Source organism: Nestor notabilis, unplaced genomic scaffold (assembly GCF_000696875.1).
Source record: "Nestor notabilis isolate BGI_N333 unplaced genomic scaffold, ASM69687v1 scaffold5889, whole genome shotgun sequence".
NCBI lineage: Eukaryota > Metazoa > Chordata > Aves > Psittaciformes > Psittacidae > Nestor > Nestor notabilis.
The window spans coordinates 21,799-48,859 of record NW_009944953.1 but is presented as its reverse complement, the minus strand read 5'-3'; the positions used below and the strand labels follow the sequence as shown (position 1 = coordinate 48,859).

At 37.2% G+C, this 27,061-nt stretch overlaps 1 protein-coding gene across 1 annotated transcript; it reads left to right on the top strand.

Moving 5' to 3' along the window:
- Positions 1-1,763: 1,763 nt before the first annotated feature.
- On the top strand, positions 1,764-15,029 carry BLOC1S5 (biogenesis of lysosomal organelles complex-1, subunit 5, muted; the record flags this gene model as incomplete). Its single annotated transcript, XM_010022660.1, has 4 exons — positions 1,764-1,846; positions 4,166-4,295; positions 8,450-8,508; positions 14,850-15,029. Coding segments are annotated over 4 exons (452 nt in total), but the record flags the coding sequence as incomplete, so codon positions are not given.
- Between the last annotated feature and the right edge of the window lie 12,032 nt (positions 15,030-27,061).

The following is a 27,061-nucleotide window of genomic DNA, read 5'->3' as shown; positions in this document are numbered from 1 at the left end:
AACACCCCCAGTTCCCTCAGCTCCTCCTCATTAGTCTTGTGCTCCAGACCCTTCACCAGTTCCATTGCCCTTGTCTGGACACACTCCAGCACCTCGATGTTTCTCTTGTAGTGAGGGGCCCAAACTGAACTGAACATAGTATTTGAGGTGCAGCCTCACCAGTGCCAGTACAGGGGCATGATCACTGCCCTGACCCTGCTGGCCACACTATTGCTGATACAGGCCAGGATGCCACTGACCTCCTTGGCTGCCTGGGCACAAGCTGGCTCATGTTCAGCCAGCTGTGAGTCAGCACCCCCAGGTCCTTTTCCACCAAGCAACTTTCCAGCCACTCCTCCCCAAAGAGTGGCTGCTTTTCAACCCTCTGCAGCTCTGTGACATGCTCTGAGGTTTGAAGCTGGGCATCTGGGAGGCTTAACTGGCTTCTTCATCTATTGGATTTGGCTTTACTTTGACAAAGTAAAAGCAAAGTTTACTTTGTAAAGTAATGCCAAATCTGAGACAGCTCTGTAGCTCTACTTTGCGAAGTAGAGTCTGACACAAAGTCCTTGCCATTGGCATTAAGTTCCCTGGGAAGTTCTTACTTTTATCTTGTTTGTCCAGGCACATGTGTTCTGGCCTAGTTGATCTGCATACAGGAGCTTTTGAATTTGGCAGTGGTTCAGCCTTTCCTTTATCCACTGTAGTCATGTTCCCCAGATATGAAATAATTGTTCTTTCCATATGGCTTATTTTGACCCTTCTAAGAGTACTGTGGGTAAAGATGGTACATTGTCAGAGTGGCCAGTAACAGCTCAAAGAAAATGCTCCTGTCCTAGATTTCCTACCTAGAAGCCATCCTTTTTCCTTTCTGTCTCACAACATCCCTGAATACAAGGGTGTTTTCCCACTCAGAGAAAATCTCAGCAGAAAATAAAGTTTGTTTTTATTATAATCATCTGTTTGAGTCTTTGGGTAAAAAGAACAAAAAGGTCATATAACACAGTCCATAAACATAAACATTTTAATTTGGGAATGGCATGACTGCACTTCTTTTGAATGGGACAGGATTCAGGGTGTGGAACAAGCAGGTATGGATACAGTAGTGAGGGAGTGCCACATGATAACTCAACAGCTGGGACAGAAAAAGTAGAGCTTTTCCTTCAGACAGCAGTGCCAGCTAAGTACCAGTTTAAGTGCTTGTTGGAACTACACTGTCTATTTCTTGAAATAGCCTTTTTGCTTTTAAATCTAACAAGCTCTTTTTTTCCGTATGATAGCCAAGCATATTTATGTCGTAAATACTCTTCTTCTAGAATAAGTTTTAAATATTTGGCCGTGGAATACAAGAAAACACCAACAGGTTTCCCTTGTAGTGAGCTTTATTCTTGTCTCTTGCTGCAGAAGATTCCCACATCTTAAGCTGTGAGTCTCTGTTGAGCTGCAGCATTTAGTTCTGCTCTTTCACCACTGTTAACAATCAGATGTGAAAGCTGTACTGTGGAAGACTGAAATCGAGCATGCTGAGAGACAGAACATTCACCTTCACAGAAAGGTGTCTGTGGCACCTGGAATACCAATTTACTGTGTTTTATCTAAGTTGCTGATTTGCTGAATAGATAGATTAGCCAACAAATCATGTTCTGGTGCTCTTTTGATTTTTGCACGTATTTGGTGAGTAGTAGCCCTTTTTACATTGAAGTATGGTGTGCTACTTTGTGTTGTGTAGCCTAGTTTGGAGTGTGAGAATAAAACTAAAAATCTGACTTTCATTTATCTTCTAGATGTTGGTGAAATCTATTCAAGACTACTGGATCACAGACCAGTAATTCAGGGAGAAATACGTTACTTCGTTAAAGAATTTGAAGTAAGTATTTCTATCATATCTGGTGCTGCAGTCTTTGGAGTCTGAGACTTTAAAACAGTTTTAGCATCTGTTTAGAGATTATAATATGTATGTAAATTCTTCAGAAACACTTGATGTGTATTTGTTGCCCAAAGTAACTTAAACTCCTATGGTATATATCTGCAACTTTAGTAAACAAAGCAGTAATTGAGGTCTTTTTATTTAAAAAGTTTCTAAAGGGACATAAATATTTTTCTTGCAGAAGACTGGCAGGAATATTGATGTAGGAGGATGTAGAGTTAGCATCTTAGAGATGTCTGGTTGGCTCAAGGAGTATATGGTTCGTTGGTATACGTTTATGTCTCATTAAGAAACTGGTTTGTGCCTCAGCTGGATTCAGCTAGCACAGCTGTAATTTAATTTTGCTTTAATTTTTTAGTTCTATAAGAAAGTCATATTACTGGAGGATCAACACTTTATGCAAAGTAATAAAATTGTTAAAAATCAAATCAATATAATCTGATTAGCTGCAGATAAGGTTAAAGTACTAAAGTTGTAAAAGTGTTTTGTGCAACTTTGCTTGGAAAGTGTAATACTGTTTCCACAAGATGGCAGCAAAAGTGCAGAAAAATAGTATCTTGTGTCAACCAAAGGTTGTTTCTGAGTAGATTTTCATTCTGACAGAATGCAGATTAAAATTAGTCCTGAAAATTCAGTTATACCTCAAATTTCCAGTATGCAGAGCTCATTTAAAAAAAAATTTAAAAAAAAATAACAGTAAAATGTCTTCCTTCCCCCCAGATTGTAGCGAGGATTTCGGGCAGGTCTAATTTGTCTCTATACTGGCAAAATATGTGCGTGAACTAAAGTGTCATCAGATCCGTGGTGTATGAGCTTGAGAGCCATAAGGAATGATCTGTTTTCTTTGCCTTCCCTAAATAAGTTCTCTGATACACTAGGCTGCTTTACATGGCTTTTCATAGGAAGAAAAATTTGTAACTCAGTTACAAGATTGGAACTCATATGCTTATAATATATAGGCCAGGTTGGACAGGGCTTTCAGTCACCTGCTCTGGTGGAAGGTGTCCCTGCCTGTGGGACTAGATGATCTTTAGGGCCCCTTCCAACCCAAGCCATTCTATGATTCTATGATACATTTCTCTCATTGCACCCAAAGTCGTCTTCTATTTCTTAGACAAATTTGGTATGTTCTTAGATCTTTTCTTTAATTTCTGGTGTATGCTTCGCGGTGGGGAGGGAGGCAAAGCAGAGGATTATTTACATTTTTGCAACTTAGAATTTCTTCCAAAGATTATACTTGTTTCTAACTTTGAGATAGCAGATATTTTTTGGTAGCAGTAGGATAGAACATATGCTTTTTCTTTCAATAATTAGCATCTAGTGTGTAAACTATGTAGATTTGCATTCAGGAAGTCTGGAGCCTGTTTAATTAAGTGGCTTTACTTGTCTGTGCCTGTGTTTCTGAATTTTAAAACTGGTGTGGTGATCCAGTTGCTCACTTTGTGTGATGCAGTATGTTTTGATTATCTAAAATTGCTTTATGATTCACAACTTTCAGTACAGAAATGTTTGTGTGCAACCTCATAACCTGCAGCAGATTTTAGAATCCTTTCCATTGTCTTAAGTGAAAATGCAGGTGAAATGCAGGGTGGAAGTAGTGCTGTGGCTTCAGAAAAATAGTGGATTTTTTATGTAAACAATAGAGCAAGAGCTTCTTCTTCTTCTCCTTGTAATTACGATCAGCAGTGAGCCAGAAGGGCTGCCTCTTTAGTCATCTGTGTTATGTTTTCAGTCTTGATTTCATTGCTTTACTTCAGTAAAAATAATTTTACTCATATTATTTTAACCTCATAAATCTGTATGGTCAGACACCTGCTAAACCTGTAAGGTCAGACATCAAGCAAGGAGAATCACTGCAATGTTATTCCTCTGTGACAATGAGTTATAAAAATGCAATGCTTTCAAGCTCTGCTTCTCCCTGTTTTTCTTGATATGCTGGAAATAAACTATACAAAAAAATGCATTTTTCCACACAAATGTTTTCATTAGTATCTCACAAGGGCCAGAAATGTCTTTCAACGTATTGTTGCATTTTAGTTGAAGAATGGAGCATTACTCTCTTTTTTTTAATTCTTTTCCTTTTTGTTTTCCCCCACAAAATTAATCTTATCAATTGTGTTAAATAAGTAGAGTAACACTTTAATAGACAATGATATAGTCTTTAAGATACAGCTTTTAGTTTATCAACTGGGAAACCAACGTATTTTGGAAAGTGGAATTCCTTGTTAGCTTCTCATTTCCTTTTATTTCTTCTGGCAGGAAAAGCGTGGCCTCCGAGAACTACGAGTACTTGAAAATCTGAAGAACACAATCTTTGAAACAAATGAACACGTTCTTCCTAAGTGTGAGCAGGCAATGCATGACAATTTGAATGAAGTATTCAAGAAATGTAAGCACATTGATTCTTCCTTCCCTTGTTGCATCATTTTGAAGAACAGTTTAAATAGTTTGGATCCAAAATATGATTTGTGGAAAAATTACACCCTGGGATAAATTTTCTACCATTTATGTGCTTTATTGTCATTTCTGTGAAAAAAGGAAACAACAAGGACATTTTTTTTTTATCTATTGGTTGAGCCATCACAGCTCTTATTAAAGTTACATTAAAGGTTTTTGTTGATTGAAGTAGAAGTTATTTCATCTCAGTCTTTTGCTGCTCACTTAAAACAGGATGGGGTTCCATATTGGCTAAAGCTATGTACAAAATCTCAGTTTTCTGGTTTGTTGCAGGTGTGCTGTGGTGTGACCTTCAAGGTCCTTACTTTTGATGTGGGAGAGTATAATACTGCCTCCATGATTTAAAACAAAACTTGCTGCTCTGTAGTTACGAAATGTGCTATTGTTATAATATTTAGTCACAAATAGAGTAGTAGTAATAGTTGTTGTATGTTAATCCTAGTTTTGTCATTATAACCATCTAATATAATTTTTATTGCTCAGATTTTAGAAGGAAGCTTAAAATTTGTCGTAATAATTTTTAAGTAGCTTTTTTTTCTTTACTCAGCAGGATAGCTTATGAAAAAGGTATTTCAAGGGAGTATAGCTTTAGCTGCCAAATTGATGCAGTTGAAACATGCCAGTTTGGGTTTTGTTATATTTTATGTATAGCATGTTGTGTAAGCATTCAATTTCATATAATTTATATGGCATCTGACATGTACAGATTAACAAATCGTAGATGATGCTATGCACACAAAAAAATTGCAGGAAAATATTTGAAACTTAAAATTTAGTCATGCAAATAAGGCAAGAATGGGTAACCTTTGATATCACTACCTGAGTTCCTAATGGTCAGCTCTGTGCAATACATTATTATTAATAGATCACAGAATGGTTGAGGTGGGAAGGGACCTCTGGAGGTCACTCTGTCCAACCTCCCTCCTCAAGCAAGGGCAGCTAAAGCCAGTTGTCCAGGGCTGCATCCAGGTGGGGTTTGAATATCTCTGCAGATGGACGCTCTGGGTGACCTGTGCCAGTGTTAGACCACCCTCAGAAAAAGTGTTTTCTTCTGTATAGATGGAATCTCGTATGTCTCAGTTTGGGCCCAGTGTCTCTTCTCCTGGCAGTGAGCACTACAGTGAAGAGTATGGCTCCCTCATCTTCATTCCCTTCAATCGGATATTTATTGGCATTGATGAGTTCCCCCCAGGCCACCTTTTCTCCAGGCTGGACAGTCCCAGCTCTTTCAGCCTCTCCTCATACTTGAGATGGTCTGGTGCCTTAATCATCTTTGTGGCCATGTGCTGGACTTGCTCCAGTAAGTCCATCTCTTTTATTTACTGGGGAACCTAGAAGTGAACAAACTACCACAGATGTGGCCTGTGTTGCTGGTCCTCAACGTATATTGCTGCCTGGGATTATTCCTTCCTTGGATACAGAACTTGTCATTTCCCTGTGCTGAACTTCGTAAGATTCCTCTCAGCCCAATTCTCCAGTTGCTTAAGGTCACTCTGAATGGCAGCAGAACCATACAGTCTTTCAGCCATTCCTGGTTTTCTGTTGTCTGCAAACATACTAAGGGTGCACTCTGTGCCAGCATCTTGGTCACTGGTGAAGATGTTAAACTGTTGGCCACAGTGCAGTGGAGTAAACAGCTAGTGACTTGCCTCCAACTTGACTTTGTGCTGCTGATCACAGACTCTAGCAGCTAGTTCTCAGTCTACCTCGTTGTTCACTTATCTCACCTGTACGTTGTTAACTTGTCAGTGAGGATGTTATAGGAGACAGAGTCAAAAGCCTTACTGAAGCTGAAGTAAACAACATCAGCCGCTTTCCCCCCACCCACCAAACTAGCTGCTGCATTATAGAATGCTTTCAGGTCATTTAAGGATGATTTCCCATTTCTAAATCCATGCTGACTATTCCCAATTACCGTCTTGTTTTCCATGTGTTTGGAAATGCCTCCAGGAGGATTTTTTTCCATCACCTTTCCTGAGATTGAGGTGGGGCTGACTGGTCAGTATTCTCTGATCTTCTTGCCCTTGATGATTCAAGTTCCTTGAAGAGTCAAGTCTTCAGGAACCTCTCCCAGATGCAGTGACTTTTCAGAGAGAGAGTGTGGCCTCTCAGTGACATCAGCAAGCTCCCTCAGCACTCATGGACACAACCTGTCAGACCCTGTGGACTTAACATATTTGCAGTTTGTTTAAGTGCTCCCTAACCTGGTCCTCCTCCACCAAGGCTAAGTCTTCTTTGCTCCAGACTTCTCCTCTGGTCTCAGGGGCCTGGGATTCATGAAGGCTGGTCTTTATCTTAAAGACTAAGGCAAAGAATGCTTTGAGTACCTTGTCCTTTTCCATGTTCTTTGTCACCAGCTCTCCTGACCAATTCAGCAGATTCCATGCTCAATTCCCTGCATTTTCCCTAGTTTTCCTTTTGCTGGTTACATACTTGTAGAATACTTTCATGTTGCATTTTGCATCCATCGCCAAATTCAACTCTGGATCAGCTTTGACTTTCCTACCTTGTCTCTGCAGATCATACAGCAACTTTATACTCCTCCTGGGTCACTTCCCCCTGCTTCCACCTCTTATACGCTTCCTTTTTCAGTCTGAATTCAGTTAGGAGCTTCTTGCCCATCCATGCAAGGATGGATCCATGTATCCATCCTCCTGCCGCCTTTGCTCGATTTTCTGCTTGTTGGGATGGGTCTTTTTTTTGGAGGAAGTGATCCTTGAAAAGCCCATCATCCCAGACCGTCAATTTGCCTACTCTATCCACTGCTTTACTTTTTATTTTGGTATTTTGGTTTTTTTTTCGAGGAATCACTCCCTTACCTCTCGCTTGTAGTGTCAAGCTGTCCCTATGAGGTTGGTCAGCCTCTTGGCAAAGCTACTTTTGCCCTGTTTAGTCAGGTAGATTCCAAGTAGCTGTTGATGCTCAGAATGAGTCTCATGGATGTAGAAACTGAAACTCTGCTGCCAACACCAACCATGCAACCGTTAACCCCAAAAATCCATTGAGCCCCCCTCCCCAGTAAGGTTGAGGAGAACATTACCCAGATCCCTATGCCTTGACTGTCCCCATATCCCTGTAGTCATTTCTGGTATTTCTCAGGTCACCTCTGCAGTAATCTACAAGGAAGAGCAGCAGGGGTAATAGTCTGAGCCTTAGTAGCCTGTCTACATTTTTATTGTGAGCTCACAGCAAGTGGCAAACCTCTCAATGCCAAAACATATTGACAGGTGGGAAGCCTCTGTCCCCTGCAGTGGGGAGTCTGCTACAGCTATTACTTGCTGCTGTCTTCTCATTGTCCTGAATGGCTCAGGCTGAGGCATCAGATGCTCCAGTTCCTGGTACTCCCAGCTCCTCATCAGCTATGGCAGTGAGCCTGTTCTGTAACTGGAAGTCCTCCGGGGCCAGGAGCCTGCCTCCTGGTGTGAGAAGTCACCAGCTTTAAGATGGTGATAAGTAAAGTATTTCTTGATACTAAGATGTGTTAGCAGGAGAAGTAGGAAAAGGTTGCTTTGTGGAAATTAGTTTATTTGATTCTGCATTAATTAGGTGTTAAATAAGGTAGGGAAAAAAAATGCCTAGGAACACAGTTCCTATTTCCGTTGAGAAGTTTTCCTAGGCTTAGTCTCACGAGAGAAGAGGCTGGCTCCAGCATATTCTCCATGTAGATTATTTATACTAAATCGCTTTTTGCATTTGATGGGAAAAAATAAGAAACCCAACTAACACATGGAGCTTGCTCACCTGTTTCTACTTACTGATTTGAGAGGTTTTTTATGTCTTCTGAGGTGCTGAGCAGTGCACTCTATCTCATCAGCAACACTAAGGCATGTGGGCACGAGAGGACCTAGCTGACTTTGTCTTTTTTTGGCTTCTAGAATGCATGAGGGTTGAACTCAGTAAGCCTACGTACAGTTACCAGTGTAAAGCATTTTCTGCAAGTACTGACAAATCTTTTTTGTGCGGAGTTAAGTGACACAGTGGAATATGATCTTTGACCTGTAATAGCTTCATGTCTTTTGAATCCCTTTCAGGCGAGTTTGTTTTATTTAGGACAGCAGACTGATCTACTGCAATTTGTTATTTCAGTGCAAGCTGCCAATGATATGATCCATAAACTCCAAGAGAAGGAGCATGAAGCGAGGAAGGTAAAGGATAGATTTTTATAATGTGATCTAAGTAAGAGTCTTGTGCTTCTACAGCAGTATCTCTCTTCAGTGTAACAAAACTTTAAAGCGTATCTTTCTATACTTTATATACTTGCAATAAAACTTATTTTGGAGGGATTTCTGCACTCATAAAACACATACTGCAGGAGCATGTATGTTCTTGACTGCAGAATTAATGGATCGCTAGCTCTTCCTACAATCTCCCGATGTATGGAAACAATTTTTTTATATATATATGTATTTCCTTTGCTTTATTTTCCCTCCTTGCTCAGACTATAATATTTGTCACGTACAGGGAAAGCTTAAATATAAAAATAAATTATTTTCTGTGGAACAAAAAACACCTACTAACCTACCAGAATGGAAATGTAAATCTTTCCTAGTTAGCTGAGAACATTGACCATATTATATATATTGCTTGTTGAAAAGGAAGTGTGTTTTTCACTTGTGGATGGGTTATTTAATGAAGGGCTATATTATAGGAACATGCGAATCATTGGAATCTTTTCAGTTGGCTACACTTTGCACATTTGAAATACATGTGCTCTGAATCTAAAATTTGGAAAATTATACAAGAAATTAGTTACATGTTTTCCCATCACTCCTTCATGATTGTGTTCCTATGTTATCTTTTTACTTGAAAAATGTTATTTATAATCGTTTAGCTCAGAAAAACTGAAGATGTTTCCATGGCCGTCACGCAAAACAGGCTGAGTATTGATTTATGTAAGCTGATAGTCATGTTTTTCTTTCCTTTTTGTAATCGATGAAGATGGGCAATCCAGTTGCAGCTGAATACTCGTACTGTGCAAACAGAACGCTTTACCCTGGCAAAGTTTACTTGTGTCTAACACTAGTGTAGATACTGGTAGAGAGGTTAAATAGGAAACTTCTTACAGTTCTGCTACTGTTAGAAGTAAAACTTTAATCAAATATTATAACTTATAAAATGAGCACTCAATAAGGATGGTAACTATCATTTTTAAAAATATTAGCTGTGTGTTTTTTTGTTTCGGTTGTTTGGTTTGGTTTCGTTTGGTTTGGTTTAGTTGGGTTTTTTTTGTGTGCAGTGGAGGAATACTAATAGCTGTTTGGGATTTATATTGTTTCTTTAAGCTTGTAAAGTCAGACTTTTGCCTTGAAACTTTCCAAGTGTGTGTAGTGTCAGGTAGGTAACTTTTTTAAAAATTATGGATGGGAGTTGTCATTATAGTGCTATTTGAGGAGAAATACTTTTTCCTTACTTTTTAAATACTTTTTCTTTACTTTCCTTTCTGAAATCATGTATTCTGAAAATATAATGTGGTTTTGGTAGGATCTAGTGTCAAGTGATTACTGTTAGCAGCCCTCAGTGAAATTAATTCAATTTCTGCTGAATAGAATGAATTTTAAGATTATTTGCTTTACTAATTATCTTTTTTTGCAGTTCCTTTTAGCTACTGATACCAACAAGTAACAAAAGGGAAATTATGTTGTCCCCACCACATTATCACTTAGGGCGTAAAGTAGTTTCTGATTACAGAAATAACTTTACATTGAAAGAAGCATTCATAGAATCTCATTTCACTGAGTCATCTTCCCATCCAGATCAGTAATATTTGGTTATTAGTTCAAGCTGTGTATTATTTTAAGCTTGTGAGAGAAACTAGTGAAGACTACCAGAAATTCTGTAAACCTGTTTCTGTGTACTATAGTCTTTTTTTATTATTATTTTAAATATTTTTATTTAGAAGGGAACAGGCTTGTACTAGAAGCTGTCTAACACTTCTGTTATGGTTGTCTTTGTTGCCTGTAGCATGAACTAGTATGGTAACATTTCTCAAAGCCTGTGTCTGCCTCACGTGGTGGTGGTTTTGGTTTGGGGTTTTATAGATGTGGTTTTGGTTTTGTTTGTGTTTTTAATGTAAGCAAAAATAGCCCAAGTGATTAGAACCAAAGTTTACTGAAAAATTTGATGTTTTTAAAAATGTTAATTTTTTGCATACCCAGTGAGAGTAAAACAAGGATAGAAATAAATACAAGTAACTCATATGAGACAGTACTATGTACAAGAAGGCTTTACTATCTTTCACATTCAAGCAGTATGCACTACTGAGTGAAATATGGTTTCATAATCAGATTAGATTTTTTCCAAATAACGAATGTCTGAACTGAGGTGTTGATATAAAAGGAATACGAAAGATGTCACTGCCCAAATATGTAAATTTGTTAACACACCAAAGGGAATTCCCAGAACAGGAATAAATAAGGCAGCAACTATGTTTGTAATTTAGACAAGCTTTGGTTTGTATCTAAACCAAATAATGAAACTTTAACACAAAACTGTTGTCAATTTTTTATATGAACGTGAAAGCTGAAAATCTTCCAAATTTTATGATGTCTAAATATCTTATTAAAAAAAAAATTACTCATAAAAGTAGTCAGCATTGTTACAAACATAGAACTGATTCTAAGCTTAGTTTGAGCTTCCCAAACCCTTGTGTTTATGAAGTTATATATATATCTTTTTTTATATATATATATATTTATGAAGTTATTTCTAAAAGACAGAAATTGAGGCCAAGTATTCAGCTTATGTGTGAAAAGTGAAATTTAACAGCTTGCTATGGCTTATGTTCTGCTGAGTGAATGAAGGAACTTCCAGCAGAAAGCTGAAATACTGTTTGAAGAAGAGGAATTGCAAAAAGAATGGATAACCACCAAAGACAGGAAAAAGCTGTATTGGTGTGGTCTGGAGCTGGAAACTTCATATGAGGATAGAGCTGGAGTTCTAAGAATGTTTGGAGCTGAGGAGATGATTCTCTGATTAAATAAGCAAAAAACATCTATCCAAATTTTGACATATTAACAAATTAACAGCCATAGAGGAAGACCATTTCTACTACCTTGTAATTCTTTGCAGGTGGGGTAAGAATGTGGGGCTTTTTTTCTGTGCAGTAGAGGATAGTAAGTGCCAGTCACTCACTAACACAGGTAGTAAAAGCCTAAAGCATTATGTACTGTTGCTGATAGTTAAACAATCTTCTGGTTCAAATAGAAATCTACAGCATGGCAGGAAATGTTGGACTGTCTGATGCTTAAAACATTGCAATATATAGCTAACTATTTTTTACACTCCTGGCTAAATACTGTACCAATACCATACAGTATCGTGAGCAGCCTAAGGCTTCCTCTTGGCTCAGGGAAGTCTGTCTGGATGCTTTAGTTCATATGGCAATTTTTCCATATTACAAAGGACACAAGGATTTACCTAAGAACAAAATGTGTTGTTCTGAAGCCTGAATATGGTATCATAGTATTGCCTTTTTTCTTGTTATGATACACTGTTACATTTATACAGTTAAATACCAGAGCAACTTTGTAGATACTTCTTGACTGGATGAGAACAGACAAAACTTTCATGTTGTCTGAGTGGCTGTATTTGGTTTATTAGGTTTTAATTTATAATTGGGCCTAACTGAAGGGGCTCTGTTCTTTCTGTTTGTTTAGGTTTTTTACTTGTGAGTTTAGAAGTTTAGACTATTATTTTACATATTTGTTTATTTTAGCAGTTACTTGAAATGACAAAGGTAGGAATTATTAAAAGTTACAAGTTTAAAAATAACAAAAATTAACACTGAATTACTATTCTTTCATTTATTTATTTTTTTTTAAGGAGGAAAAAGGGATTACTTTCTTATGCAACCGTACTTGCATTTTCAAACTTGCAAGCATTATTTCCTTCTTCATGACAGAAAAAATAGTAATTTAAAGCTGTTACAAGACAGTGGAGAAGGCTGAGGTGAGGGAAGCCTGTTAGTACCTTAGCTCCAGGGATGGTACAACTTTTTGCTTTGTTAAAGGTATAAATTGGAATTATATGGAGTTACTTAATTTCCAACAAAAAAAAAAAAAAGTTGCTATTTCAACAGAAAGCTGCTTGCATTTATGTATTTAAAGAACAAGCACTTACAGCAATTGCTTCTCAGCACTCAACTGTTCAAATTTTTATTAAGGGATAGATTAGGCAATGTACATAGCCTGGCCGCTAATATCCCTTTATTTCACAATGTCACTTCTCTTGTGCTAGAACAAGCAAAAGACTGATTGAGCAGGGAAAGGCAAGAGGTTTTTTTAGAGAAGAAAAGAGTTAGACCACAGATTTTTGATAAACTAAGCTTTGCTGTATCATGTTCTAGCAATGTCTTAGGTTGTTTTAACAGGTAAATCATTTTCTATCCTTGGTTAGAAATGGTGTAGTGAAAAATTAAAGTAGAAAGTAGCAACATGAGTTTCATGTTCCTTGCAAACTATTCATGTTCTGAGGAGCATGGGTTAGTCTAGCCAAGGTGTGGTTGGGATAAGTGCTCTCTAATCCCGTCAAAACGTGGGTGATGCACTGACAGTTTCAAAACATATTGAATATGAAGTAGTGTATGAGTCAAACTTAGTATACACTGATATATTTATTAGTAGTTGATACTGCATCTGTTGCAAGCATAATGTTGCTACTATGTGTATAAAATGCTGCATTGCAAAAACTGTGCATTTCACCCACAATGTGTGATTTTGAAGAAAAATACATAGAGAGTGTTGGAGAATGCATAAATGGGTTCCCATTACATTTAGCTGACAAAAATTCCAGATGTCTGTAAAAGCTGTATGATAGTTTTTATTCCTACACAGAAGTACTGTACATAGAAAATAGTCATTGTTGATATATTAAAAAGGAGAAAAAAGGCGGGGAGGAGAAGACTAATCTTTTTTGCTGGAAGATGGAGCAAATGTAAGAACAACTGTCTACATTTATAGCACCTATAATACAGAGAGGACAGATTGTTAATCCTGTATGCCAGGAATCATATAGTACAGAAGTTCATCTCATTTTGACATGCAAACTGGATGGGTGTATGATCTCTCTTCCTAGATAGCTAATTTTTTTTCTTTTCCCCCAAGATAAGAGAGCGAAAGGAATCAGACTTAACAGAAGCCAAGCAATATGAAAAAATGAGGGAAAAAATAACTTATTTATAAAGGAAGACATTAATCACAGTGAGAGCTAGCTGGCTAAAGCAGAAACAGTAACTGCCAGTTTCAGAACATTTAATATCTATGTGGTTATATTCTATTTCATTCTTTCTTTTTTGCGTTAGAGGCTTTTCATCAAGAGTAGTATCTGATGACTATGCTGAACTATTTTACTATGTGGTAAAATAGAAATGTAGTTTGTTTCTACTTTTAAAAACGTATTCAAGAATGTAGAAGATACTTTCGTTTCAACAAATGAGATATTCAAGGGCAAAGTAGCAAATACCAAGAAAAGAGGAGCAATATGTTGAAGGATTGGCTGACTTAATTTGTAGGGAGTGTTATTAACCATTGTTATTTGTTGTGAAACACAGAGGCATTTTGTGCATATTTGACATAAAATCTCAAATGTTGTCTTGAATGTTCGAGTTATCCTTTAATCTCTGGAAATGTATATGTACCTAAATAATAGACATACATCACTCTCTAAAATTGTCTAGCACTCACAAATATAATGTAGGCCTAGTGTTTTCCTCATAACTTGGACATAGTAATGTGTCCAGCACATTTTTGGTCTGTAGCATATATATAATATAGGCCTGCTCTTATTTGTTGTAAAATCTTTAAGACCACTTATTAAAATTTAGATGCATTTTTTTAAATGACATCTCTTTTGGTTACTTTCAGAACAGTGGACATCCCTGAGTCTGTCTGTCTCAGTAGGCAGCTTCTCTCTGTGTGAACACAAGAAAAGAGGGGGGGAGGGGAAAGCAGTGTCTATTTGCTGTTCGGTTGTTGGTTTGGTTTTTTTTTTCCCCATAACTAAGGGGCTAAACCACTGAATACTATGTTTCCAAAATCAAAAGTTTATTTTAAAAGCAAATCTTAATGAGATAATGTGGATTTATATCAGCTGCTTACAGTACTTACAACATCATAAGTAAGCAGAAGAATAAAGAATGCAAAGTATGACCTTTAGAAACCAACAGAAGTGAACTAGGCAAGCTAGTGTCTTTCCATTCGTTTATTTTTTTCTTTTTCACCCGTATAGCATCGAAAAGCTATTGTTGTGAATGCTGTAGTGTTAATATTATCACAGACATTTTACTGTTTGTTTTCCATTGACTATACCTTATAAAAATAAATGTTTTTGGTTTAGTTTTGCCTTTTCACATGTTTTTTTGCTAGTTTCACTTTCCTCTACTGAAGTAAAAGTCCAGATTCTCTGACACTTGAACATTATGTAGCTCTCATCAAAACCTCTGTTTTAATATGGAAATGATTGTTAAAACATTACATTTTCGTTCTCTCAGCTTCAGGCAGACAAGCTGATGGCTCGTGAAGAGAAGCACATAGCCCACTGGGAGGAATTCATGAAAGAACAACAAAGCAAACGAGCAGAGGTGGATGAAGAGCACAGAAAAGCTATGGAGCGCCTCAAAGAGCAGTATTCTGATATGGAGAAGGAACTGGTCAAATATGCTCCCTTTTAAGACCTTTCTTTTTTAATAATGCTGGGTTTGTGCCAATACTCAGCTGCTTCTGACTTCAATTGCGATTCTTTTGTAAAGGTGAAACACAGAAGAAAAAGGGTTTCCTCTACAGGTTTGGTATGGGAAGAAAAGGTTTGCATACTTTCAACTTAAGTGCCTATCTGTGCTTGTTTTGTTCAGGGCGGGTGGAATGCCAGTATTTCTTCGTTTGTTGGAAAGTGGAACTGGAACTTACATTGCGTGACTACATCGGCTCAGGGAGTTGCAAACTGGAATTCTTTCCCACCTGCAGAGACTATCGTATCATTTGGGAAGAGAGAGACTAATGTAACATTAATTATCCCAGTGTGCAGCCTCAGCTCTTTCCCCAAAAGTAGGTGCAATAGGTTCCAGCCATAGTTAGCTGAGAATTCACTGGGAAAACCATAAAACCCTTTCATAGATTTCAGGAAAACCAACTTGTTTTCCACAATATTTTATTCTGAAGCTTTAGCAACTCTCAACAGAGTTTTAAATCCAATTCTAATTCCAGCTTTTGGTTATACATTCAGTATTACGAAGTAGAGTTGAGATTTCAATGGGTTTTTGCTAACATAAAAATGACTAAGTGAGCTTGGACAACAATTTCTTTTCTCTCCCTGTAAGTGTCTCAGGCCTCTCTTTTTAAGCTTTACTGTTCTAAGCAAAGCCAAAAAAGCTCAAAAGTAATCAAGAGAAACATATTGGTCTTTGTATTAGCTTTGTAGCTAGTACAGTATTTACCTTAGATATTTGACATGTTACTGGTTTACTTAGGATAAGCTTATCAGAACTTTGTAAAGCAATTGAGGAAAGTTTTTTGTTTATCAGTATAACAAATGAGCAGATTAGTGGTAAAATGCCTGTAATACTGATCTGCCTTCTTAATAACCATTACTCTTACAGGGTATGCAAAACTCCTTTTGCTTTTTCTTATTTACAACTTGCAGTTAACAGCAGTGTAACTGAAGAAGTTAACTTGATCAGCTCATTAACTAAGCAAAATGAGACATAGTCCCTTAATGAAATTTGCTGCAAGCTAACCGTTAGTACAGGAAATACCTTTCCGTAATTTAGCTGGTGTCCAATATAGAATGGAAACAGGTAAAAATAAACAGAATTTACCCTTTACCTGTATTGCAACAGTAATATGCCAACAATGGTTGCTTGTGTAAGTTTATGGCTTGGTGTCAAGGCTCCGTTCCTGGCAGCCTGTTGATAGTGTGATTAAAGTTAGTAGAGGAGATGGAATAAGTATTTGAGATTTCTTTCAATAACACTGAATTCCTGCCAAGCTGCTCTGCCTGCTACTGTAGGCCCAACAGCTTCATCAATCATCATCATGTATCTGGACTGGAAAGAGGACTTGCCGACACTGGGGCACGCTGGAATGTTGTTAATTCTCTGTTGTGGATGGAAAAAACGTAGATGTCTCAAAAGTATCCCACACATGAAAATTAGGAAAGCCTCTTTTAGAAAACCCCTATTTGAATAGAAGGTGACCTCTGTAATATTTTTCAGCCTTATGTACCCATGATGAATGTTGTAATGAAGCTCAGACTTTAATTTAAAAAGAAAAAGTTCTTGCCTGTCTTCAAAACTGGGTGTGGAATAGTTTTGATTGTTTTGAGCACAGACTGAAAATGGCTTCTCTCTTAGGAGATTATTTGATGTATACGTGCTCAAAGCCCACATATCTTTACAACAAAATGCGTTTACCTGCATACTGAATTAATTTTTACTTTCGCACTGATAATTTTTATTAAGATTTAAATATCTAATTAACTGTGCACTGGAGCTGTAGATTTTAGTATTTCACCAATTTGAGGGCTCTTAAGCAATGATGCAAGTGTTGCAAGTTGGATATTCACTGGAAAATAAACCGGTATTTCCAAAATTTTCTGGGATGCGTGCTCCTGATTCTTTGGAAAGCTTCTAAATACCAACACTAAAAATGTGTTCCTCTTTTAGAATGATACAGTTATTTTTATGCTGAAGATTATTTGAAAATTCTTTTCTTCATAGTCTGTATCTGCCTGTTGGCCCATTCTTACTCATTGTGGGGACTGCCTGAAAACTGTCTGTTGCTGAAGTCCTTTATTCAGAAACTTTCATTGGTTTTATATGATGTGCTGGAGGTTTTAAGGTACTTGGAAATGCTTCATCGTCTTTGAAGCAATTTGCCAACATTTAGAGGAAAACCTGTTTTTTCTGTCCAAATGCTTAAAAAAAACCCCCAAAACACTTATGTGTCAAAACAGAACACATCTGATGGATAAAAAAAGATCCATCTTCAGTAGTTTTTTAGCAAGGTGGGACTGTGGTCTGTCTGGACACAGTAGTTCCACAGTGGGACTTTTTTGTGAGATTCAAATTCTTAATTATTCACTAGTCTCTACCATATGGGAGAACTATAAAAATTAATAGTTTAAAAGTTGGGTTTATGTCATTGGTGCATGAGGAACATGTTTTACCTTATACTTGCAATATTTACATGACTGAATTTCATAGTTTTAAAAGTCTTGAGAGTTTATTTAATCCCTGTTAAACGCTCTAGATGTTTTCATTGGATTCCAGTAAGAGACAGAAAAGGTCCTCGACACATAACTTCTAATATGGCAGGTGAGTTTTGCAATCCATCTTTGTGCCAGACTTTGTGTAGAACTTTTCGCTTAACTATTGGTGTTATTTATTATACTGAACAATAGGTTTAACTGTTCTTTGTAACTGGAGTAAGTTTGGGTGTCATGTAATGGCATATTTGAATATTTTCTGGAATATTTTCTTAGTCTTTCTATTCTAATGAATACATAGCAAGTAGCTGATATCTTCCTTGGAACTGCTATATGAAATCTGCTGCTGCTGTGTTTAAGGGTAATAAGAAACTGAGGAACTGAAGCAATACTTACGGGCTTCTTTTGTTTTTAACTAACTGCCTTGTTTTAACAAGATGTGGTGTTCTCCTTGGAACGTTATATCTAAGGCCTATCACTTTTTTTTTTTAATCTTAGAAAGCTCGTTTACTTGCTCGTACTCTTCTTTCTATGCTAACACTAAGCAATAGTTTTTATAGAAAAATTCCATAACTACAGCTGGAACATTGCATCTTCTCTGGTACTCTAATTTATGGCTTGTTAAATCTTTCCTCAAAAACTCTGAAGGGTTTTTTTTCAGTAGTCAAATGAAATAGCAAATAGATGGCATAATCAGCTAGTTAATTGAATCCTATATAGTTCACTCCTGAGTAGAAAAGCTTCCTACATATCAGGGCTACAGATTTTGAGTTTTCCAAATATTCTCCAGTAGGTGTCAGTGCAAGCCTGAGAAGGAAAGTTAGAAAGCCTTTTTCATATGAGATATAGCATGTAAATATGTATGTTCAGTTGTAATACAGTACGTTGTATAAATACAACACATTTTGTGCATGAAACCACATGCTTTTAAATGAAAAAACTCACATTATTTGCCTGCAGCATTTTGTCCCATTAGTTCTCAAAAAAGTTTACAGCAGGTCACTCCTAAAATTATTTATGTATAATTAAATATTATAATAATAATTATTGCCGATTTGAACAGAATTGTCCACAATACTTATGTCTTCTAATTAAGATTTATTATAATTGGAAGTTAGACATAGTGTCAGAGATTTAAACCTTTATTGGTGTTCAGTTCAGTGGATCAGGTTTTCTGAAGGTTTGAGGCAAAAGTTTATGGTTATTGCTAGAGATTGTGCCATAATAAAGAAGTGAGGACTTCTGCCAGAAATTTTGTGACAAAATTGCCATCCTACGCACTTTTAAACAGGCCAGTTATTTTAATTGTTTATAATGGAATGAACTTAAACTAGTAAAGACGCAGCAGGCTCAGTGCTGTTGGTCTAGTTACGGTCTGTATGTCAAGATACAGCAGAATCTGCAGGAAAATGGGATTGCAGCTGCTGTAGTAGGATTTTAATGAATAACACAACTTTCATGAATAGTTTAGTCATAATATTATTCAGAAATTCCAAGTAACACAGACATTTAAAAGAAGGGAGAAGTCAAAAATGTCAAAATCTATTTTGGGGGCAGTTAACAAAGGGAGTTTTATAAGGGTTGAAAGAAATCTTTTAGAAATACAGTACTCCACCTATATGTACCTTCCAGTTCTGAAAAGTGTATAGTATTGCATGCAGGACCTTTACAGTTATATATATAGTAATGAGCAAAGACAATGGTGAACATTAGAAAAAAGAAAGGCTTGCAGAAGTCCTGCAAGGGCTTAAAGCTGTAGCACGCAAAATCCAGGGCTCAGATCTGTGTTTCCTGACTGGGAATCTAGCAAAGCTATCCAGCTGGATTTCAGATTGCCTCATTAAAGGCTTTCTCTGTGCCAAATCAGAACCTGGAGGGTTCAGGGTTTTGTTTAGGATCATTTTATCAACAGTGAAGAAAAAGCTGACCATTTCAATATGAACTTTCAAGACAATTGCACTGAAGGCTGGAGAATCATAGAATCAACTAGGTTGGAAACGCTGTATTTTAAAACTGTGATTGAAAGTAAAACCTTACATTTCCTCTCTTCTCTACTAATGACTCACTGGGTGGATACAAAGAGACCTTTAACTGAGTATCATTGTTATTTTTAACAGACATTGCATTTAACTTGATGTAAAAGAATTTAGTGAGAACCAAAGCACTATTTATGGCTCTCGCTTGTTACTCATTGCTACATTTTGAGATGCACATAATTTGTAAATTTATTTAGCATTTCATGACATATGGTCTCTATATTCCGTAATCTGGAGAAAAATACTCTTCGTTTTAGCTGAAGCAAACATTGCAGGACCTGGATAAGCATTTTTAGTTGTCTTTGTGTTAACTGGACAATAAATTCTCAAGCTTGCTTTGCAAAGCTTGTGGGGTGGTTCCTAGCCAGTGCTCTCCCAAACTAGGATGTGTAAAAATGCCTCTTGCTGTATCATGTTCTAGAATATGCACAGCACTTTTCAGTAGCTTTAGCTTTGGGAAATTCAGTTGTGGATTCCTTGAGGTCATAGGAAGTCCTTTATGAGTGGACCCAAGTTTGTCCTTTCCAGATGTTTTTTAGCCCTCATTAAATAAATTCCGGTTCCTGAAAATCAACTTTCCAGGTGACCCTAACTTGTTCCATTATTTACTGTGTCACCTAGAAAGCTTTTAAACTGAATTACATAAATAGGAAATACTGTGCATCCTTCCAATGTACTGATTTGAAGGAAAATTGAGCATGACTTAGAAAATATTTACTAAACAATTGGTTTCAAACAACTGATCAGCATTTGGAATCCTAAGGAGGAATTATCCTTTAAACTATCGAGACCTAGATGGTTCAAAAAAATTTTCAGAATCAGCAGTCTGCAATGCACCATAACAGTGGAGAAGTTCTCTGGCATCCAGAAGCACTCAGAGGGCATAGGGCTTTGATATTTGTGTCCTAAGCAAGTTCAGAGGTGCTTATTGTGTTAGACAGATGTGTTGACTTCATTGTCTGAGACACTGTGAGTGCAGAATACAAATGCTGCACAGATACCTAGTGTAGGACAGTGTCTTTCATTTTGTGTAAGGCTTTCTGTGTATCCATGTATCCAGGAGAGGTTGGTCTAAACCAGGCTGCCGTTTCTGGTTGTGAAAAATACAAAATACATATATAAAAATGTGGGGTGACCAGGGTGTATTGTGTTTTGAACTTTTCTTGCAGCTGTGACTTGCAGGTGGTACAGCAAATGCAATTTCCTTTAAAACATCCATGAACAGATAGAATTTTATGTAATAAAGCTGTTTAATTATTGACTTTTTGTTTCTTAGCCAGATGTTGGAGTAGGGAGTAAATGGATGATGCAGCCCACTACATTGGGTTGCTTTACAATGGTGGTTGGTGTTCGTTGCTGAGGTGGCAGTCACCATCAGCACGGGATCACAAAATGCAAAATCTTTCTTCAGTTTATTTGGTTTTAGAGGATGCAAATCCTAGAGAAGTGTGTGGCGATCAAACTGGAGCATGAAAAGTCATAGCAGAGTTTCTGTGTGCTGTCCATTTGTCCTTTGCAGTCTCTCCTGAAGAAGAAATAGTAGTTCCCTCTTTCCAGGCCCGATTTCACTTTTATCAAAAATTTAATAGAAATTCAAAAACCGAGTTGATCTTTTGCCATTATCTTCAGTCAAAATAATGTAAGATCCTCAAGCTGGGCCTCTGTTGTTACGAGGTTCAGTGCTGATTATATTTTGCCTGTTGACACAGGACTGGACTAAGACCACATACCTCTGCAAGGAGGTTATGCAGCAGCTATTGTATTCGTGCTACTGTAGGTCATTGCCTCAGTATGCTCCCTTTGAAACAGCTGCCATAAAGAGAAACTTCAGCTGAAAACTATTTCCAAATAATTTTCACACGGTAAGAAATTATTCTTCATATATGATGTGATTTCCACGTGCACCTTCCCTGTGCTTTCAAGTTCCCAGGCTAGTTTGCCCTGCAGAATCCAATAAAGAAGTGTAATTTCTCCCTAGGGTTTTTTCTGGTCATGTTTGATATCACTTAACATAATGAGCTTTTTAATCCCACATCGTAAAAGGTTTTTTTTTAGGTTGGGGTTTTTTTTCTTCAACAAATAGCGTTGCTTACATCCCTCCGAAAGAATGCTCTTAGTTATGTGAAATGTGGGCATGTTGTCTGGGCCAACCTCTTATCTACACCAGATTCAAAAAGTCTGGTTCAGTACAGTGGCTTAGACTGCATGTTTTTGTTGTGTTTTGTTTCTTTTAAAAACATGTATGTATGTGTCTTGTTAAAAAACATCGCTGCCCCCGTCTAGGAACAATGCAACACTCACATCATTTCCTGAAAGAATAGAGTTGGAAGGCAATTATCTACTCACCAAACAGGCTAAAACAACAGTTCCTGATATTCTTCTCAAATATTTCAACTTCCCAGGAATCCGGAAAAAATAATTCCATGAGACGGTGTTATGAATGAAGGTATGACATTTCAGTTTCCTTCACTTGGAATCAGACATCCAGAGGTAATAAATTACCGTGCACTTGGCACTGCTGGAAGGGGGTCTGGCTGTGGCAAATTGTTTTTCTTCAGAGCAGGAACAATGAAGTGCTTTTACATCCTTCTCTGTCTGGTGACAGGCATGGCTTCTTAATGGGCTTTCGGCAGCAATCACATGAATTATGCCTAGAAGAAACAGGAATCTGACAACAAAGTACCTTGAACCAAATTTATTTAGGGATAGGAAAGTATAATTAAGATTTGTTGGGGGTTTTTTTTCCATTTTACCTCTGTGAAATAAAGCCAGTGAGATGGTCTGAGAACTGAACTCTAACAAGAAAATAAATGGAAAAAAAAACAAGTAGTGAAAAAGCATCTTTACCTCTTGAATCTCAAAAGAAATCAGTTTTCACCAGCCTTTGCCTGGTGCCATTTCTGTCACTGAAATAAGTAGCTACATCTGCTGCCTGTATTCATTTTATGTTTGGTTTTGGTTGGGTTTTTGGTTTTTTCTTTTTCCTCCCGTTGGTGCAAAGGAAAGAAGAGTAAATACACTGAAAAGGGATTCAGATACTGCTTTTGCAGGTTATCTGTCAAATTTGATTTTCAGCTTACTTATTCATGTCTGAATAGTTCTTAGATGAATTTGGATTGTATGACAGATGTTGCATAGGCACAAAGAAAAGTGAAATGCTGCTCCTAGGAAAAGAGTTGATGCTCTTGATCTTTGAAGAACTGACTTGAGGTATTTAATAATCAAGCAGATGGAAGATACTCCTGAAGAACTGTGTGTTTGGATCCAAAGTGAAGTATTTTGGCAAGGTAGCACCAGCAGCCTTGCACTATTAAATTTGCAAAGTCATAGCAAGAAAACAGCAAATCAGTGTGCATCAAAAAAAAAATAATATTAAACCAGAAGCTTTTAATTGAATCTGTTCTCATTCTTGCTTCAGGGTGAAGTTTGATGAAAACTACAAATGGAAATATATAAATTATATTTAATTGATTAAGAAGAGAGACCTGATTTAATGAGAGGATATGCATATCATCTAAGTTTTCTAAGAGATTGTGTTCTTTTTTTATTTGAGAGAACTCAACTGAGTAGTCCCACCAGCTTCAGTGGTAGGTGTTGTAAGCACATGCCACACGCCAGCAGAGGTTGCAGAGTTCAGCTCTATACTTAGCATCCTGAAGCAGATTCCACATTTACAAGGGATCACTTGGCCAGGAAGACCTAGACTTAGCAGACAGGTCTGCATATCTCCACAGCATGTACTGTTTGTGCCAGGGAAAAGAGAAGGACAAAATCCTGCTCCTGTTGAAATCTTCAGCAAAATTCCCAGTAACTTCAGTGCAGCTAGAATTTAGCTAGCATTTTTGGAATCAGGACTTTTCAAGGACAATAGCAAGTAGTCCCTTTTTTTAGTAATGACACTAAACTATGGTAAAGAAATGTGACTAATGTAATCACTATTCTTGTACCACATAACTTTCATGCCCGTACTATTTAGATCTTTTTCAAATTGAATCTATCATTGCAGATTTGTAATTTATCTGCCTCTTTCTGTTTTAAGAAATAATGGAAAGTGTAATCCTGTTTGCTGTATCAAGCTTTCATTGGTTCATCACAACTCAACCCTAGCTTTTTCTAAGTATTTTAAATTGTTAGGCATCTCATCAATAACGAGGTCAGACACCTTTAGCATGTTTCATGGTTGATGGCACTTTGTGGCCAGCAGACTGGTTGGTACTACGTGTAAAGAGTAGATAGTAAGACTACCAAAATGTTACAGTGACTTTTATATGAACAAAAAAAAAGAAAAAGTTGAAATTTAGCTTATCATTAAATAGATCTTTCTTTTCCTGCCTGCCAGCCCTAGATGCATAACAGGGATATATGAAGGTGAATTTCTTCATTTTGTTTTCTATGCTCTTGCTCATGGTGATACACTAATAATTTCCGCGGATGTTTTGGTGGAGCCTTTTCAGATGGCCTCATAGTTGTGACCGATGGTAGGATTCAAGGACTTCATGCTCTGCTTTTCACCAGTACTGCCCCTTCAGCTTCATTTCAGCTTACTGCTGAGTTGGGAATGTAATCTTAAAGGAATAAAAGGTAATGAACTATTTCTGTTACTAGAACTTTAGTTCTAGTAACAACTTTAGTGGCCATTAAGCTGGTAACAGATGTTTAACTGAAAGGTCAGATAATTTACAACGTGAAACATTATTTCAGTTGCCACCTTTCATAATTATAAGTGTGTAGTTTACCTACCTAATATTCCTAGTGTTTGTGGCCTCCATGTAATTAAGCGTACACGAAGGATTATTAGCTAAAATAATCTGGGCTGAGAATCAAACCCTCACTCTATTATAGGATCATAAAGAAGAAGGAGAAAAAAACCTGACCCAGAGTGTCAAGCAAAGCAAACTAAGAGTCATTATTGTGTCTTGCTGTTCTGTATTGATATTTTGCTAAGCTAAAGATTGGATTAGAAGACTCAAGTGTCAGTTTGCTTGAAAACAAAGTGTATTGTAGGACTTATGGTCCAGAAACCTAGGCACACAATTTAAAAAATAAAAAAATCCGAAAAACCCATGGAATTTAATAGAGAAGAGTGGAATTTATTATCTGTTATTTTAATGTTTGTAGAACACAGGATTATCTTAGAATGCAAATAATTCAGTTATGAAGGCTCAACATTTATTTTCTATAAAATCAAAAAGGAAAGTTACTTGCTTCTTTCCAGTGAGTAACTGCTGTGGATCCAGGGGCAGTAGGGTTTGGGCTGGGGGTGGAGGGGTTGATTTTTTCCTGAGTATCATACTGGAATAGTTGTGGTTTGTGATAAGTATATAATCTTGCTCCTGGCATCTCTGTAACTTTGTGTAAGTAGGTAAAAGGGTAAAAGCAAAGCTATCAGGATAATGGTACTACATAGATACATAAGGCATTCGTAGTTAGATTCTCTTCCTATACTTCTTGCTGTTAAATGCTATAAACAGAGAAGATGGAACCTAATACATATTGAGAAAAAAAAAATCTTTTCCCTACCAAATGTATATTCATTTAGTTTTTAGATCGGTGGTTGAACCGGCACTTAAAGTTATAATTTAAAATTATAATTTAAAAAATGAAAATAAAAATTGACTTTGCGGGGGCTGTTGTGTGTCCGGCAGTGGCCGGATGCTAGGGCAGACTTCCCAATTAGAAGGTTGCGTGCCCCATCTGGTTGGCCAACTTCACTGTTTATGCGTCCTACACTTTACCGCAGTCGAGACTCAAAACAGTAAACACCTCGGAACACCAAAAGTGCCAGAAGCCACCTTATTTTTGTTGTTATTTTCTGTAATTATACCTGCGAGGATGGGAGAGTTCTAGCACTTTGTTTTTCTCACCTTTTTTTCCCCCTCCTCCTTTTTTATGACTTTTATTTTGCATCTCATAAACCCTTGGCAATGGGTGCAACAGCTGCCTTTGGACTCATAGGTGGAGAGATGCTCTAGAACACGTACGCTTCCAGCAATAATCAGTACTCTCTTTCTCCATGCAGCATGCCAGTGGTACAACCAAGAAAGCAAACGTCATGTGTACAGCCTCCTTGCATGATGTGGACTTGCCCTCAAGAGTTGTTTCCCAAGGGGAATTTCCCTCCTCTCATTTCTGTTCAGTGTTTGGCTTCCCAGTGAACAACGACACTCTCTGAGCTCTAACATTCCTCTTTTACTCACCTCATCCCTGACTGTACTTTTCCTCAACAAGCCTAAATCAGGGGTTGCATAGTTCTGATTTATTTTCCCCTTCTTTTTTGCTTTCTTTAACATGAAAAGGTCAGTTTGGTTTACTTTATGGTAGAAGGACTAAGATTTTATAATGGAAAAGATGGATTCAAATTGGTTTTACAGAGTTTAAGTAAGGTTAAGCAGAGTTCCCCAAAGGTTTGTACTGGTGTTGGTGCTGTCTAATGTTTGATTTGGAGGAAGGCACAGGCAGTGGGGTGGTAAATCAACACATGACCAAAAAAAATCACTCAGTCACATTTAGTAAGGAAGAGAAAGAAATGTAGAAGGGCCTAACAAAGAGCAGGCAATCTGACATGATGGTGGAGATGTGATTGATAGCAGTGCAATGCGATTTAGAGGACAATGTTGATTATTTATATGTACTAGATTTTGAATTTACTGAAACCAGCAGGGAAAAAGATACACACATTGCTGTGAAGACCTGAGTGAAAACATCTCTTCATGTTGCAGTGTTTGCTGGAAAGTAGGTAGGTACGTGGGAAAGTAGGTAGTATTAAAAGGACCATACTAAAAATAAAATAATGTAATACCATGGCATATAGTATGTACTCACATAGACTACTAAATACAGTCTGCTTCATCCCAGAAGGGATATAACTGACATGGAAAAAGAAAAGGACAGTGAAAATAAAATGAATTTTGAAGAAGTGTGTATTAGGGGGAAACCTTTAGAGGTCTAACTTGGAGAGTAAAGTCTGCAATATAGTAAACTGTGGACAAAGTAAATCGTATGTTTGTTCACATTTATTATGCAGGAGTAGAGAGAAAAATGGATTAAATCTATTTGATTTAATTTTACAACTGATTAAAGAAATTGTTTTTTACATAACATGCAATTGATTTGTAGTCCACGCTACAGGTTGCTATTGACCGACTGCTTTGTAGGTGAACTTTCTGGGAAAATTGCCCATGCTTCATTGAAGGACTTCATTTAGGAAACTTTCCATTGCCTTTTCTAGGCAAATTTCATGTGACCTTTCCTAACTCTTGCGTACTGTCCTTGACACAATGCTTTCTAACACAGACTAGGGAATCTCATCAGATAGATACTTAGCTTTGGGTACGTGTTTTCCATGGATTTTACATTTTCAAACAGCAAATTTCATGCTGTGTGTTTGTGTTACAATTGCTACCTAATTCATAATTAGTTAGGGAACTCTGGGAATGCATTAAAAGCAACAAATCAAATATTTTAC